This window comes from Marmota monax, unplaced genomic scaffold, assembly GCF_021218885.2.
Source record: "Marmota monax isolate L192 unplaced genomic scaffold, Marmota_monax_Labrador192_F-V1.1 WCK01_AAM20220418_F8-fsc00044, whole genome shotgun sequence".
NCBI classification, from domain to species: domain Eukaryota; kingdom Metazoa; phylum Chordata; class Mammalia; order Rodentia; family Sciuridae; genus Marmota; species Marmota monax.
In genome coordinates this window covers 14,531,067-14,548,925 of record NW_026695198.1, presented here as the reverse complement: position 1 = coordinate 14,548,925, position 17,859 = coordinate 14,531,067, and the positions used below count along the sequence as shown (strand labels likewise).

Below are 17,859 nucleotides of genomic sequence, written 5' to 3'. Positions count from 1 at the left end.
TATCCAATAAAATACAGGATATTTTCTAATATCCAATAAAATTACTTTTAAAATTTAAAAAATTAGTCTCAAAACAGGTTGTTTAAATATCAAAACTTGAAAGTTTTAAAAATAGAAAGGAAACATAGTCAAGTCAAAATACTCTGGTACTATCCCAAGGTCATGTTGTCAATCTGCTGAATCAATTAAATAAGAGACTACTGGGGTAGCCATAATTGCCACCATCATAGTTTGTAGAAGGCTTACTTTTGAAAAAATATTTCTAAGCTACTCCTGTTTTCCCACATATTATATTGTTTCTCTGAATATGTTTCTGCTATTGAGTTTTCTAATTATCGAGAGCCACTTAGAGGAGAAAAATACAGGCCACCTCTGAAAATTGTGTTCCTGAAATTTAATCTATAACTTCAATTGGCCATCTGACTGGATTATAAGGAGCTTTTTCTTGCTTTCAAAAATCATTACAAAGAAAGCAAATGTTGTTTCATTACCTAACAAAGGCTTTAACAAAAATGGAAATGCAATTTTTCTGCCCAAATGTATTGACAGAACAGTATCTTACTTCTACTTCCTATTGAAAACTATTTACTAAGTCACTGGCTGCTTAAGGTCATCATATTAGAATTTTTGCTAAGTTACCACAAATTTTGCAACTTAATTTTATTACTTCTGTTTCTGTAGGTCAGAAATCTGTGCATGGTATGACTGGATTCTGTGCTCAGGGGTGTCACCAGGATGAAAACAAGGTGACAACTTGGGCTGTGTTCTCATCTGGGACTCAGGGTTCTCTTGCATTTTTGCTAGTTGATGAAATTCATTTCCATGTGGTTATAGGACTGATGTCCCGGTTTTTCTTTTAGTAAGCTGGGGACAGTGCTCAGCAACTAGCAGCCACCTGCAATCTCTTGCCATGTGGCAGTTCACAGGGATGAATTCTTTCAGGCCAGCAGAAACCAACTGGAAAAAACACTCTGTTTTTGAAGGGCCTTCCTGATGAGTTCAGGCCCTACCCATTGATCTTCCTATTTTAGGGTCAACTGATGGTGTGAAAGCCTTTTACTGAAGTACCTAGATTACTGTTTGATGGGTTTCTTTGGAGAGGATATGTGCATACCAGAGCTAAGAATCCTGAGGTCCATCCTAGAAGCCTGCTTATCACAACCATTATTAAAAGATCCTATACTTACAAAATTTCTAATAAAATTAGAATCATACAATTTCCACTGTACAAATTCTACCATCTATCTTTTTCTTTCTTTCTTTTTTTTTCTTTTTTTTGATACTGAGGATTGAACTCAGGGTCACTTGGCCACTGAGCCACATCCCCAGCCCTATTTTGTATTTTTATTTAGAGACAGGGTCTCACTGAGTTGCTTAGTGCCTTGCTGTTGCTGAGGCTGGCTTTGAACTCGTGATTCTCCCACCTCAGCCTCCCGAGCAGCTGGGCGTCCATCTTCTTTCTTACAAGTTTCCCAGTTGACTAAACTATCCAGTTGGGTGTTTCAGTTTATAAGCTCCCCGACATGCAGGTATTCCAAAGCTCCCAGAGGTTCAGGTGTATGACTTGGGAGCATACCAAGGAGGATTAGAGAAGACATGAGTTAAATACAGGAGAAAAAAAAAAACTTGGGATTGAAAGATAGAGATCATACTGGGATGAGAGCAGAAAATTCCACATTCAAAACAAAGGTGTGAAATACAGTTGTGCAGTACAGATGAAGTACAGTTTCCTCTATGGGAATTTGTGACTCTTGGCATGTCCATCAATGATACCTGGTGAACAACCAATATCTTTAGGTTTGTGCTCCAGTTTGAGAAAAAAAAAATGACAAACTTAGAAAAACAGAGCAGTTTTCTACCCTCTCTCTCTCTGATGAGAAAACTGGAAACAGAAATGTCATTAATTTCTCCTTCAACAAGAATGTGTCAACTCTATAATAGAAACTTTGAGATATTGCATAAAGCCATTTCTGTTTCTTCAGAGCACAAACAAAGAATTTGTGAAGAAATGCAGGCAGAACACGGTGTTCAGATTCTAATTTTACTCACCTGCAACCTGTCCCCCTTCCATCATAACTTTATTTAAATCATGGTTATGCTCTTAATTAACAATTTAATTGGTTGGTGCTTTCTCGATCCTGTTCTCTGGGGGCATGGTTTTCTGTTTAACTTTCTTGTTTCAATTCTTCAGCAAAACCATAAAATTTAATTAGGAGAGTAACCAGCTTTGTAACAGCAGTTCTATGTCTAATTAGCCATGCTTTGACTGCACCTTCTCAGATTCCACTCAATATTATACACACATTTTGCATTTGTTCATGTTTCAGATAAGACTTTGTGAATTTATAGCCAAAGCATGTCATCCAATCACTTTTCCCTCTCCTTAACATGCTTGGTTATAGCCAGTGAAATCAGGAAAATTAACTTAAAGCCTTCATATAAAAAACCAAGGCTAAGTCATAGATTGGTACTTTACTGAATGCCTGTTTTGTATTGATGTGGAACAAATTACCACAAACTTAGCTGCTTAAAACAATTTCCATTTATCATCTCACAGTTCTGTAGAAGAGAAATCCAGGCATGGCTGGATTCTTTCTTTAGGCTTTCCATAGGCTAAAACCAAGGTGTTAGCCGGCCTGCATTCTCACTGGGGTCTCAGGGTCTTCTTCCAAGCTTACATAGTTGTAGCAAAAGCCAGGTCCTTGTGGTTGTAGGACTGATGACTCCATCTGATTGCTGCCCATCAGCTGGGGATCACTCACCTTGTAGAGGTCACTATCGTTTATTGCCATATAACTTCCATGGATATTTTACAACATAGCCATTGTGAAATGCTTTGAGACCAGTGGGAGCACTTCTCTTTCTTCTTCCTCTGTGAGCAGTTGGAAAAATTTTTTTGCTTTCAGAGAGCTCAATCTCCCTTCTATTACATCATCATGGGAATGGCTATTCCATCCTCTTCACAAGGGATCAGTGTTACAGGACTTGCACACAGAGGGCAGAAATCTCAGGGCCATGTTAGAATTCTGTGCTTTTAGAATAAGGCGGCAACTAAAGTCTTTGTGGCAAATCTCCTCCTTTCCCCCTGAAGGCACTGCACAAGGTATGCAAGGAAGCTTTTAGCAATGGCCCCAATTCTGTCCTATCAGCTTCTCAGGCCAGAAGATGACAGACAGTCATATTCTTTCTTCTCTGCAGGCTGCCTTCTTTGCCTAGCCAGAATTGCTGCTTTCCCTAGAGCAAATGGATCACTTGGTAAAATCATTTGAATTTAAAATGACATCAAGGTAAAAGATGCTTTCAGACAGAAATTTATCTAAGCTCAATACCTCAGACTGTAGTTCAATAAAACTATTTCTCTAGTGAAAGGAAAAGAAGAACCGTGCAGGAAAGATTTAACAGAGCAGGCCTGAAAATGCTATCTTTAGAAAGGCCTGTTTGCAAAAATTTTGTCTTGGCTGGCATCTGGGAAGTTGGATTTCAGGAGGGTTCCTACCACCCTAACTGATGAGAGTGACTCAATGTGCCTATATTGTTTATACAAACAATATGGTTCATGCCAAATATGTGCTTTTCTTCTAGAAGCCTGGAATTTTTTTTTTTATGTGCCAGACAGATAGTGATGACATGACCAGGCCTCATCAAAACCTTGGACATGGGGTTTCTAATGAGCTTCCTTGAGAACGTTGCAATGAGAATGTTGCACAGTGTTGTCAAAACTCACACCAGGGGAATTCAGCACGTTCTATGTGATTCTGCTGGGAGAGGACTATTGGAGCCTTCTGCCTGGGTTCCCCTGGACTTTACCCCATGCACCATTCCCCTTTGTGGATTTCATTTTTTTTTTTTATCTCTTTGCTGTGAAAAAAATCACAGCAATCAGGAGGATTACATGTTGGGTCATGTGAGGCCTCCTGCAAATCACTGAACCTGAGGGTGATCTTTGCATTCACCAACTCTATGAATAAAGTAAATGAGAATCTGATTGTGCTTACATTCTGAGACTAGGCTTCACTGCCCTGCAAACTCAGCCTATATGCTCTCCTCTGGGAGGAGGATTGAGCAGTCAGACTAGAGGTCTTAGAGGGCTGGCATTGCCTGGTTGCTTGTTCTAATTCTGTTCCAAGACGGGGCAACTTCACCTCTGTCTTTCTTTCTCAGTTACTTCATCTGTAAAGCAGCCATAATTATTATACCCACTTCATAGGCTTGTCAACATGAGGTAGTTTATAGAAAGCATGTAGCCCTGTCTGGCAGGCTCACAGTGACTGAGAAGGGCTGATGTAATTATCCATGGAGTGGAATTACTGGAGCCTCGTTGGTCTTAGCATCATTATCATCATCATTTTTTTTTTTGGTGGTGCTGGGGACTGAACCCAGCATCTTGTCGATGTTAGGCAAGAACTTTACCACTGACTATATTCCCATTCCTTTAAATTTTTTTTTTAAAGTTTTGAGACAGAATCTCACTGTAAGCTGGCCTGGAACTTGTGATCCTTCTGCCTCAGCCTCCTGAGTAGCTGGGATTTTAGTTAAGCACCACCTTACCTGCCAGGGTTCTGATATTAACTCCCTTCTTCCTGTCACTTTCCTCCACACTTTTTTACCAGTACCCTCTTCTTCCCTTCTCACAGTGGTCCACTAAACCCCTCACTTGACTACCTTTCTTTAAGGACAAAATGGAAACTACAGGGTCTAATATAAATGTGAAGTCATCAGTGCTATCTATGCTCAACATCTTCCATCTGTGATGGTTTCTGAGAGTTTATAAGCAACCCTAATAATTCTCACTGATATGATTTTACTGCTTTTGAAAATGGTAAGTGATCATCATGTGCAAATTCATTTTCATAGCTCTGTATCTTTGTTTCATAGCTTTGGCCTATCATGTAAATAGATTCACAAATTGGAGAAAAATCCTTTGTTCTGATATTTGGTTCAGAAAATCTGTTCTCTAAAACATGAGTCTAAAATAAAAGTGGCTATTTCATTTTTCCAATGGTATATTTAAAAAAGATTTCAATGGAAATGGAAACTTCTACTCAAATCTTTCTTTACTTCATTACAACTCTTAAGATCCTGCAGGACTGGTTACAGAGAGTTCAGATATATACTGCCAAAGAGGACATGGTGGGGGTTGATGATCATACATGACCAGAAAGGGTTAATGTCAGCATCACAGAAGTAGAGAGTCCTTCAAGGAGGAAAGGAGGTTTAGGAAAAGCCCAGCAAGCACAGTCTCTCAGATATTGGGTAAAAGAACCACAATTTTAGGGGAGGGGTATGGAGATACCAATCCTTGAAAACGGACACTGCTTGGGTCAGGGCTGAGGATGAGAAAGAAGGAAAGGAACCAGTAAACTCAAAGTTAAAAAAAACTTTGTTTGTAAATCAATGATATTTAAAGGGAAGGTACAAAAGAGAAAAATCAAACCATAAATAAAAGACCAAACATATGGAAACTACAATTGTCTCTAGAAACCATCATGTTTATCCCTGCTGTCTCATCCCCTAACACTTTCTCCAGGTAGCATTGTACTTCCATCATCTAGAAAAATATTTCTCTGTCTCATATTAGAGATTAATGATGCTGCTTTGGTAATCAGCTTTGCCATTTGTTAAAATGAAGCCTAATCACCATGTAATTTTAAAAGCCTGCTTGTGTTTTGGTAGGCATGGAAAACAGCTCTTTGCCACATTTCTTATAACTTTTGAGTTAAAGCTAACACTCAATTATATGTAGTGATGGAGAAATGAGAAACTCTAAATCCATAAAATTCATCAGACATGATATAATCACAGCCTTCAAACTTTGCCAGCCAGATTCTCCTATCAGACCCACTGAAACATAGCAACATAATTAACTCGCATTTCTAGGTTGTATTTTCCTCAACTCACTTCTGCCTAAAGTTTTAATTAGGAGGAAAGTATCTTGCTGATACGTAGGATGATTGCAAGAAGGAAAAGTGAAGTTCTGAAAACTATAAGCTAAATTCACTCATTCCTTAAAGGAAACAAAATAAAACAAAACAAGACATTTACAGAATTTCTAGGATATTCCAGGCAGCCTTGAGGAACAAGAAATGAGTAAAAATAGACAAACTCTCATGAAGCTTACATTATACCTGGGAGATGGATAAGTGAACTACTAAACTATGTTTTACATAATTTTTAATAGTTTCATCTCTTTTTGTGTAATTTTCAAAGATTTTTTTTTTTTTGGAGGTATACTGGGGATTGAATTCAGGGGCACTCAACCACTGAGCCACATCCCTAGCCCTATTTTGTATTTTATTTAGAGACAGGATCTTACTGAATTGCTTAGTGCCCCACTTTTGCTGAGACTGGCTTTGAACTCACAATCCTCCTGCCTCTGAGCAGCTAGGATTACCAGGCGTGTGCCACCGTGACTAGCTAAGATTTTTTTTTTTTTTTTGAGCAGCCTAAACTTAAATGCTTTAAATGCTTTTTCAAAGTATCTCTGCATTTACCTCCCCTGGCTAATTAATACCAATTATTTAGGTGCAGTCAGCAAAGCCCCATAAACAACCACAAGCTTAATTCTACCCCAAGCGGATATTCTGTTACCTTGAATTGGTGATGTATTTTCTTCAGTGCATATGTTTCCTCTTCTGTTTTGGGAATAAGTCTTATCACCTTATCACTATAAAAAAAAGAGATGATATTTACTTTTAAAAAATAAAGATAACAGCTATCCCTTTCTTACCCGTTAAGAAACTGCCTCTGCCCTTAAGAAAAGCAGCAAAACTTCACTGACCAGTAAGTATTTTATCCAGTTTTTGTTAGTCTCTGATTACATTGGGTCTCTTTTCCTTGTCTCAAAACAATTTGGTATTTCATCAGTTTTTGAAGACTATAAAATTAAGAACCATCTATTTATTTATTTTGAGGTATTGGGGATTGAACCTAGGACCTTGCACACGCTAGATAAACACTGCACAAAGTGCCCATTTTTTAAAAAATATTTTTTTTTACTTGTAGATGGATATAATACCTTTATTTTATTTATTTATTTTTTTAATGTGGTGCTGAGGATCAAACTCAGGGCCTCACACGTGCTAGACAAGTGCTCTGAGCTACAAAGCCCCGCATTGTTTTATGTTGACACTGAAAAAGCATGTGACTTTTAGGGAGATGACATACAAAATCCATACACTATGCAAAGTTCCTGAGTTGGATCCTTTCCCCATCTCTGTGGGACAACTCGTTTCTATTATACAGAGTTTCCCAGCTAAACAGGAAACAGGCTGGCCAACAACTGCTTATAGGTGTGCCATGGGATATTGGTGGCTGCAAAGTTTTTAGATTGATTGGAGCTTCAAACCACGGTTAATAACCATTAATATTTGCCACCATTGAAAGGATGATTGAATATGCTATAAGGTGTTTTATTTTTATTGTTTTTGTAAAGGGCCAGAATTGCTTAAAATGACTTGAAGTCTTCTCTGTGTGCCAGAGAATTCTCAGTGGGGGTTGACTCCTTTCCCAGATTGCCAGGCAGGTATAATTAATTTCCAGGTGTGGCATGGGTTGCAGAGCACAGCTCTAGCATATAACCATCACAACTACTCAATGTTTTTTTGCATAGAGTAGATGCTTATTAATTATTAATGGTTGACCTGGTATGGTGGTACACACCTGTAATCCCAGTGGCTGGGGAGGCTGAGGCAGGAGAATAGCAAGTTCAAAGCCAGCCTCAGCCGAAGGAGGTGCTATGTAACTCAGTGAGACCCATATAAAATAGGGCTGGGGATGTGGCTCAGTGGTCGAGTGCCCCAGAGTTCAATCCCTGGTTCCCCAGTACTCCACCCCCCCAAAATTAATAGGTTGCATAAAGAACATTATTGAGGGCAACCCACCGGAAGAAGAGGAGCACCGGCCTGCTGAGAGGCAGAGCTGCCACCCCCCCCCGCGCCTGCCAGGTAGGCGGAACTGTGACCACCAACAGAAAAGGCCCAGTGGCCCGCGGCAGGACAGAGCTTCCAATCACTCCTGCAAGGTAGGCGGGCCTGCGACCCACCGGCAGAAGAGGAGCAGCGGCCTGCTGAGAGGCAGAGCCGCCCCCTCCCCCTGCGCCAGCAAGGTAGAGGGAACTGTGACCACCCACAGAGCAGGCCCAGCGGCCTGCTGAGGGGCAGAGCCGCCCCCCACCCCCTGCACCTGCCAGGTAGGCGGAACTGTGACCACCATCAGAACAGGCCAGACCTGCAACCGACAGACAGAACAGGCCCAGTGGCCTGAGGAAGGGTAGAGCTGCCCCGCCCCCACACCTGCAAGGTAGGCAGACCTGCGACCCACTGGCAGAACAGCCCCAGAGGCCTGCAGAGGGGCAGTGCCGCTGCCTGCGCCTGCAAAGTAGGCAGAACTGCGACCACCGACAGAACAAGCCTAGCGGCCCGCAGAGGGACAGAGCCGCCGCCTGCGCCTGCAAGGTAGGTGGACCTGCTACCGACCGGCAGAGCAGGCCCAGTGGCCTGCCGGCATGGTAGGCACATTGCCCCAATTGGAGGAGGGGCAGAGCCGCTGCCCACGCCTGCGAGGGAGACTTTGCAACTATACAAGACCAATATAAATATATAGGGGGAAAATTCAATAGCACAACAGTTTCACCAAGTAGAAAGGAACGCGAACAGTATGAATAGACAAGGAAAGAAAGGACCACAAGCAATGCAGGTCAACTCAACGTTAGAAGAGGTAATAGCTGCAGCAGATGGAATGTCAGATAAAGAATTCAGGATATACATGCTTCAGATGATCTGGAGTCTCAAGGAAGACATCGGACAGCAAAATCAGACAATGAAAGATCACTTCAACAATGAATTACATAAACAAATCCAAGAAGCAAAAGACCAACTATACAGGGAGATAGAGGTTATAAAAAACAAACAAACAGAAATCCTAGAAATGCAGGAAGCAATAAACCAACTTAAAAACTCAATTGAGAATACTACCAGCAGAGTAGAACACTTAGAAGATAGAACATCAGACAATGAAGATAAAGTATTTCAACTTGAAAAGAACATAGACAGCTCAGCAAGACTGTTAAGAAACCATGAGCAGAACATCCAAGAAATATGGGATAACATCAAGAGACCAAATTTAAGAGTCATTGGGATACAGGAAGGGACAGAGTTTCAAACCAAAGGAATGAGCAATCAATTCAATGAAATAATACGAGAAAACTTCCCAGACTTGAAGAATGAGACAGAATCCCAAATCCTAGAAGCCTACAGGACACCGAATGTGCAAAATCATAAGAGACCCACACCTAGACACATTATAATGAAGATTCCCAACATACAGAATAAGGAGAGAATTTTAAAAGCTATAAGAGAAAGGAAGCAGATCACATTTAGGGGTAAGCCAATCAGGATAACAGCTGATCTTTCAACACAGACTCTGAAAGCTAGAAGATCCTGGAATAACATATTTCAAACACTGAAAGAAAATGGGTTCCAACCAAGAATTGTGTTTCCAGCGAAATTAAGCTTCAGGATGGAAGATGAAATTAAAACCTTCCACGATAAACAAAAGTTAAAAGAATTTGCAGCTAGAAAACCATCTCTTCAAAACATCCTTGGCAAAACATTACAGGAAGAGGAAATGGAAAATAACAATGAAAACCAACAGTGGGAGGTAGGACAGTAAAGGGGGGAAAAATAATCAAAGAGGAAAACAAACTATGTTTAGTAACATAAATAAACAAATATGGCTGGAAGTACAACCCATATCTCAATAATAACCCTAAATGTTAATGGCTTAAACTCACCAATCAAGAGACACAGGCTAGTAGAATGGATCACAAAACAAGACCCAACAATATGCTGCCTACAGGAGACGCATTTGGTAGGAAAAGACATACATAGGCTGAAGGTGAAAGGTTGGGAAAAATCATATCACTCATATGGACTTCGGAAACAAGCAGGAGTGTCCATACTCATATCAAATAAAATAGATTTCAAGCCAAAGTTAATCAAAAGGGATAAAGAGGGACACTACATACTGCTTAAGGGAACCATACACCAACAAGACATAACAATCATAAATATATATGCCCCAAACAATGGTGCAGCTATGTTCATCAAACAAACTCTTCTCAAGTTCAAGAGTCTAATAGACCACCATACAATAATCATGGGAGACTTCAACACACCTCTCTCGCCACTGGACAGATCTTCCAAACAAAAGTTGAATAAGGAAACTATAGAACTCAATAACACAATTAATAACCTAGACTTAATTGACATATATAGAATATACCACCCAACATCAAGCAGTTACACTTTTTTCTCAGCAGCACATGGATCCTTCTCAAATATATATCATATATTATGTCACAGGGCAACTCTTAGACAATATAAAGGAGTAGAGATAATACCATGCATCCTATCTGATCATAATGGAATGGAACTGAAAATCAACGATAAAAGAAGGAAGGAAAAAGCATACATCAATTGGAGAATGAACAATAGGTTACTGAATGATCAATGGGTTATAGAAGACATCAAGGAGGAAATTAAAAAATTCTTAGAGATTAATGAAAACACAGACACAACATATCAGAATCTATGGGACACATTGAAAGCAGTTCTAAGAGGAAAATTCATTGCTTGGAGTTCATTCCTTAAAAAAAGAAAAAACCAACAAATAAATAATCTCATACTTCATCTCAAAATCCTTGAAAAAGAAGAGCAAAACAACAGCAAAAGAAGTAGAAGGCAAGAAATAATTAAAATCAGAGCTGAAATTAATGAAATCGAAACAAAAGAAACAATTGAAAAAATTGACAAAACTAAAAGTTGGTTCTTTGAAAAAATAAACAAAATCGACAGACCCTTAGCGATGCTAGCGAGGAGAAGAAGAGAGAGAACTCAAATTACTAGCATACGGGATGAAAAAGGCAATATCACAACAGACACTTCAGATATACAGAAGATAATCAAAAATTATTTTGAATCCTTATACTCCAATAAATTAGAAGATAGTGAAGGCATCGATAAATTTCTTAAGTCATATGATCTGCCCAGATCGAGTCAGGAGGATATAGACAACCTAAACAGACCAATATCAATTGAGGAAATAGAAGAAACCATCAAAAGACTACCAACTAAGAAAAGCCCAGGACCGGATGGGTATACAGCAGAGTTTTACAAAACCTTTAAAGAGGAACTAATACCAATACTTTTCAAGCTACTTCAGGAAATAGAAAAGGAGGGAGAACTTCCAAATTCATTCTACGAGGCCAACATCACCCTGATACCTAAACCAGACAAAGACACTTCAAAGAAAGAAAACTACAGACCAATATCTCTAATGAACCTAGATGCAAAAATCCTCAATAAAATTCTGGCGAATCGGATACAAAAACATATCAAAAAAATTGTGCACCATGATCAAGTAGGATTCATCCCTGGGATGCAAGGCTGGTTCAGTATACGGAAATCAATAAATGTTATTCACCACATCAATAGACTTAAAAATAAGAACCATATGATCATCTTGATAGATGCGGAAAAAGCATTCGACAAAGTACAGCATCCCTTTATGTTCAAAACTCTAGAAAAACTAGGGATAACAGGAACATACCTCAATATTGTAAAAGCAATCTATGCTAAGCCTCAGGCTAGCATCATTCTGAATGGAGAAAAACTGAAGGCATTCCCTCTAAAATCTGGAACAAGACAGGGATGCCCTCTCTCACCAATTCTGTTCAACATAGTTCTCGAAACACTGGCCAGAGCAATTAGACAGACAAAAGAAATTAAAGGCATAAAAATAGGAAAAGAAGAACTTAAATTATCACTATTTGCGGATGACATGAATCTATACCTAGCAGACCCAAAAGGGTCTACAAAGAAACTATTAGAGCTAATAAATGAATTCAGCAAAGTGGCAGGATATAAAATCAACACACATAAATCAAAGGCATTCCTGTATATCAGCGACAAATCCTCTGAAATGGAAATGAGGACAACCACTCCATTCACAATATCTTCAAAAAAAATAAAATACTTGGGAATCAACCTAACAAAAGAGGTGAAAGACTTATACAATGAAAACTACAGAACCCTAAAGAGAGAAATAGAAGAAGATCTTAGAAGATGGAAAAATATACCCTGTTCATGGATAGGCAGAACTAACATCATCAAAATGGCGATATTACCAAAAGTTCTCTATAGGTTTAATGCAATGCCAATCAAAATCCCAACGGCATTTCTTGTAGAAATAGAGAAAGCAATCATGAAATTCATATGGAAGAATAAACGACCCAGAATAGCAAAAACAATGCTAAGCAGGAAGTGTGAATCAGGCGGTATAGCGATACCAGACTTCAAACTATACTACAGAGCAATAGTAACAAAAACAGCATGGTACTGGTACCAAAACAGGCGGGTGGACCAATGGTACAGAATAGAGGACACAGAAACCAATCCACAAAACTACAAGTACCTTATATTTGATAAAGGGGCTAAAAGCATGCAATGGAGGAAGGATAGCATCTTCAACAAATGGTGCTGGGAAAACTGGAAATCCATATGCAACAAAATGAAACTGAATCCCTTTCTCTCGCCATGCACAAAAGTGAATTCAAAATGGATCAAGGAGCTTGATATCAAATCAGAGACGCGCCGTCTGATAGAAGAAAAAGTTGGCTACGATCTACAGTCGGTGGGGTCGGGCTCCAAATTCCTCAATAGGACACCCATAGCACAAAAGTTAATAACTAGAATCAACAAATGGGACTTACTCAAACTAAAAAGTTTTTTCTCAGCAAAAGAAACAATAAGAGAGGTAAATAGAGAGCCTACATCCTGGGAACAAATCTTTACTCTAATATCCTAATATCCAGAGTATACAAAGAACTCAAAAAATTAGACAATAAGAGAACAAACAACCCAATCAACAAATGGGCCAAGGACCTGAACAGACACTTCTCAGAGGAGGACATACAGTCAATCAACAAGTATATGAAAAAATGCTCACCATCTCTAGCAGTCAGAGAAATGCAAATCAAAACCACCCTAAGATACCATCTCACTTCAGTTAGATTGGCAGCCATTCTGAAGTCAAACAACAACAAGTGCTGGCGAGGATGTGGGGAAAAGGGTACACTTGTACATTGCTGGTGGGACTGCAAATTGGTGCAGCCAATTTGGAAAGCAGTATAGAGATTTCTTGGAGAGCTGGGAATGGAACCACCATTTGACCCAGCTATTCCCCTTCTTGGTCTATTCCCTAAAGACCTAAAAAGAACATGCTACAGGGACACTGCTACATCGATGTTCATAGCAGCACAATTCACAATAGCAAGACTGTGGAACCAACCTAGATGCCCTTCAATAGATGAATGGATTAAAAAAATGTGGCATTTATACACAATGGAGTATTACTCTGCATTAAAAAATGACAAAATCATAGAATTTACAGGGAAATGGATGGCATTAGAGCAGATTATGCTAAGTGAAGCTAGCCAATCCCTAAAAAACAAATGCCAAATGTCTTCTTTGATATAAGGAGAGTAACTAAGAACAGAGTAGGGTCGAAGAGCAAGAGAAGAAGATTAATACTAAACAGGGATGAGAGGTGGGAGGGAAAGGGAGAGAGAAGGGAAATTGCATGGAAATGGAAGGAAACCCTCAGAGCTATACAAAAGTACATAGAAGAGGAAGTGAGGGGAAAGGGAAAAATAATACAAGGGGGACAAATGAATGTCAGTAGAGGGGGCAGAGAGAGAAGAGGGGAGGGGATGGGAGGGGAGGGGGGATAGTAGAGGATAGGAAAGGCAGCAGAACACAACAGACACTAGTATGGCAATATGTAAATCAATGGATGTGTAACTGATGTAATTCTGCAATCTGTATATGGGGTAAAAATGGGAGCTCATAACCCACTTGAATCAAAGTGTGAAATATGATATATCAAGAACTATGTAATGTTTTGAACAGCCAACAATAAAAAATTAAAAAAAAAAAAGAACATTATTGAGAATTACTGCCTTAAAAAGGAAATGGGGGGGGGGCTGAGGCTGGGGGTCAGTGGCAGAGCACTTGCCTTGCATGACTGAGGCACTGGGTTCGATCCTCAGCATCACATAAAATAAAGAGATAACTAAAGATAATGTGTCCATCTACAACTAAAAAAATGTGTAAAAAAAGGAAATGGGAAAATTAAGTAAATAAAGTGTAATAGGAATTATAATTTTCATGACTTTCTATGCCATTTAACAATGACTTAAGATAGTGTGGATATGCATGTGCATGTATATGTATATTCTCAACAAAAACCCTACCAGCTCGCTCACAACTTGTCTCTCCAGCTTTGAATATGCACCAGGAATAAGGATGGAATTTGCATGCTTTTACATGGTCTTACTTCTTAGAAGAATAGCAGTTCCAAAGATGAGGTAAAGCTAAAGTGGACAACATCAGACCCCAGGTGACCTCCAGATTGATTGGGCAGGATTTGGCGGGGGGTGGGGTGGTGTATTTACTTTCACTTTAACTTTGTGATTTCAAAGGATCCCATTTTACTTTCTTTAGTTCTATGAATGAAAAGGCCCTTGGCTTGCTGACAATAACTCAGTGTGTTTTAGGCACCACTCTAGTACATCTTTGCAGCTTTGGTTTTCTCAAATCACACAAAACCACCTCTCAGTGTCAATGTCATGAAATCCATATTTCTGGAAAGAATAAAAGAACGTAGAAGAGAAAAAAAAATTTAAGTCACCGTAAAACAACTCTAAATATAACCTTTGGAATTTACATGTGATCTCATCTCTTCCAATTCTGGTACATATTTCTCTGACCTTTGATTTTCCTGCGTTCATCTTACCCTGGCCTCTCCCAATTGACTCAATACAAATCTTGGCAGGGAAAGAAAACTCAGCTGGGTGATGTGGCTGTTTTTGATGGATGGATCGCTTGACAGCTTGCTGAAAAACACCTCCATCTGGGGCCCTGTCGGCTCCTCAAGGGTGCAAAGAAAGCAATCTGTAGCTGTTTTACAGCCATGAGAACTACTTTTCTTTTCTTTTTTAAAAAGATGGATAACTCAACCTGGCAATTGGTTTCTCTTCTGTGAATTCAGGATATAATGAACCACCCCTGGGATTATTTAACCCTGAAGGTGATGGCTCAAACTCAGCTTTGTCATTTTTATCACCAAAAGGTCACTACATCCCAGGCTTTAGAAATTCTCAGGTGTGACTTTGGAAATGCATTTATTGTTATTTGATTACTTATCAGAGAACAGACAAGAAGGAACACTATTTAGGAAAGCCCATGGAATGTCACACTTTTTGTGCGAAACAATACATTATTTTGATGGAATAACCAGGAACCAAAACCCAACAAGGGCTCCTTATTCACCAGGAAAAAAAACACATGACCCCAAAGATTCCATTTTGTTTCACCAAACAAAAAGCTTACTCTTTGTAAATCTGATCGCTAACATGTTTTTGAAGTGGGGAACAATAATTTTATTATGAACAAGGAGGTTTCAGGTAATAGAGTACCAGCTGGAACTTAGAAAACCTAGCTGGCCATAGCTATCAAAGAAGGTGAGCAGAAAGATTTTCTTCATCATGCATCAGGGTTTTTCCTACTGCTAAGTGACAACATCAATTAAGACCCTTTGGCTACCCTGTGGGATTCAGATGAGGGAACTGAGGGATTGAATATGAGCTGAGGGTAGATAGATCGCTGGGCAAAATGCCATTCACATTAATGTGTTTGCAATAAAATCTTTCTAATTTAGAGAACCTACATGAACTTGTCCTCAGGAGGACAGCACAGGTATTGATTAATTACAATTTAAGGATATAGCATGGAAGCAGAAGGATATTTCAGGCAAATAATCTCCCAGGAATTTTTCTTATTGTTGATTTTTCCTTTTTAAAAATTTGTTCTTTTTACGTATTCATGACAGAATATATTTTGACATATTATACATACATGGAGTATAACCTATTGTAATTAGGATCCCATTCTTGTGGTTGAACACAATGTGGAGTTACACTGGTGGTGTATTCATATATGAACATAAGAAAGTTACGTCCAATTCATTCTACTATCTTTCCTAGTCCCATCCCTTCTCCCTGCCCTTCATTCCCTTTGTCTAATCCAATGAACTTCTATTCCCTGCCGCCATCCTTATTGTGTGTTAGCATCCGCATATCAAGAGAACATTTGGACTTTGTTTTTTGGGGGATTGGCTCATTTCATTTAGCATGATATTCTTTAGCACCATCCACTTATTGGCAAATGCTATGATTTTATTCTTCTTTAAAGCTGAATAATATTCCATTATGTATATAAACCACATTTTCTTTCTTTATTGTTGAAGGGCATCTAGGTTGATTCCACAGTTTAACTACTGAGAATTGAGCTGCTATAAACATTGATGTGGCTCTGCTACTGTAGTATGCTGATTTTAAGTCCTTTGGGTATAAAATGAGGAGTGGGATAGCTGGGTCAAATGGTGTTTCCATTCAAAGTTTTCTTTCTGCTTCCCAGAGTGGTTGCACCAATTTGCAGTCCTATCACAATGTATGAGTGTACCTTTTTGCCCACATCCTCACTAATACTTATTGTTGCTTGCATTCTTGAGAATTGCCATTCTGAATGGAGTGAAATGAAATCTTAGAGTAGTTTTGACTTGCATTTCTCTAATGGCTAGAGATATTGAACACTTTTTTTTCATATATTTGTTGATTGATTATATATCTTCTTCTGTGAGTGTGTGTTCAGTTCCTTAGCCCATTTATTGATTGGGTTATTTATTTTTTTTGGTGTTAAGATTTTTGAATTCTTTATATATCTTGGAGATTAGTGCTCTGCCTGATGTGCATGTAGTAAAGATTTTCTCCCATTCTGTAGGATCTCTCTTCACGTACTTGATTATTTCCTTTGCTGAGTAGAAGTTTCTTTGTTTGAATCCATCCATTTATTGATTCTTGATTTTATTTCTTGCACTTTAGGAGTATTGTTAAGGAAGTCAAGTCTTAAACTGACATGATGAAGATTTGGGCCTACTTTTTCCTTCTATTAGGTGCAGAATATCTGTTCTAGTTCCTGAGTCTTTGATCCACTTTGAGTTGAGTTTTGTGCAGGGTGAGAGATAGAGGTCTAATTTCATTTTGTTACATATGGATTTCCAGTTTTCCCAGCACCATTTGTTGAAGAGGATTTTCTCCAATGAATATTTTTGTCGCCTATGTCAGTATGAGATAACCGTATTTATGTGGATCTGTCTCTGTGTTTTCTATTCTGTACCATTGGTCTACATGTCTATTTTGGTGCCAATATCATGTTGTTTTTGTTACTATTGCTTTGTAGTATAGTTTAAGATCTGGTATTGTGATGCCTCTTGCTTCACTCTTCTTGCTAAGGGTTGCTTTGGCTATTCTGAGGCTCTTATTTTTCCAAATCAATTTCATAATTGCTTTTTGTAGTTCTATGAAGAATGTCACTGGTGAATCTGAAAATTTTTGAGACAATTTTATTTAATATATCTACTGTGATTTTGGATTTTTCAATTTTACTTTTGAATTTATAAATAGTATATTAAATAAGCCAGACACAGCTCCTAAAAAGGGTCTACCTGAATATAAAATAGTGGTTAAAAGAGGTTGGGAAGGGTCAGGGTAGTGGAATAAAAGGAGTCATGGCCCTGCCCTGCATTAATATGTACAATTAATACTTGACGATAACAAACAGTTTGATTCATGTGTTTTGATGACATGTAGTTATATATAAGCTCATGGTTACAGTACTATATCTTCTGAATGGAACTTTTATCTGCATAAAGCTTCCTTAGAAACATCTTCCTTTGGCTGAT

General features: G+C 38.8%; 1 protein-coding gene across 1 annotated transcript in view; it reads right to left on the bottom strand.

The window, feature by feature from the left end:
- Window positions 1–17,859, bottom strand: part of Cpa6 (carboxypeptidase A6) — a 326,683-nt gene that overhangs the window by 185,142 nt on the left and 123,682 nt on the right. Inside the window, exon 2 of the mRNA XM_046428625.2 lies at window positions 6,589–6,664. Coding sequence (XP_046284581.2) covers window positions 6,589–6,664 — 76 coding nt within the window. The remainder of the gene's footprint in view (window positions 1–6,588; window positions 6,665–17,859) is intronic.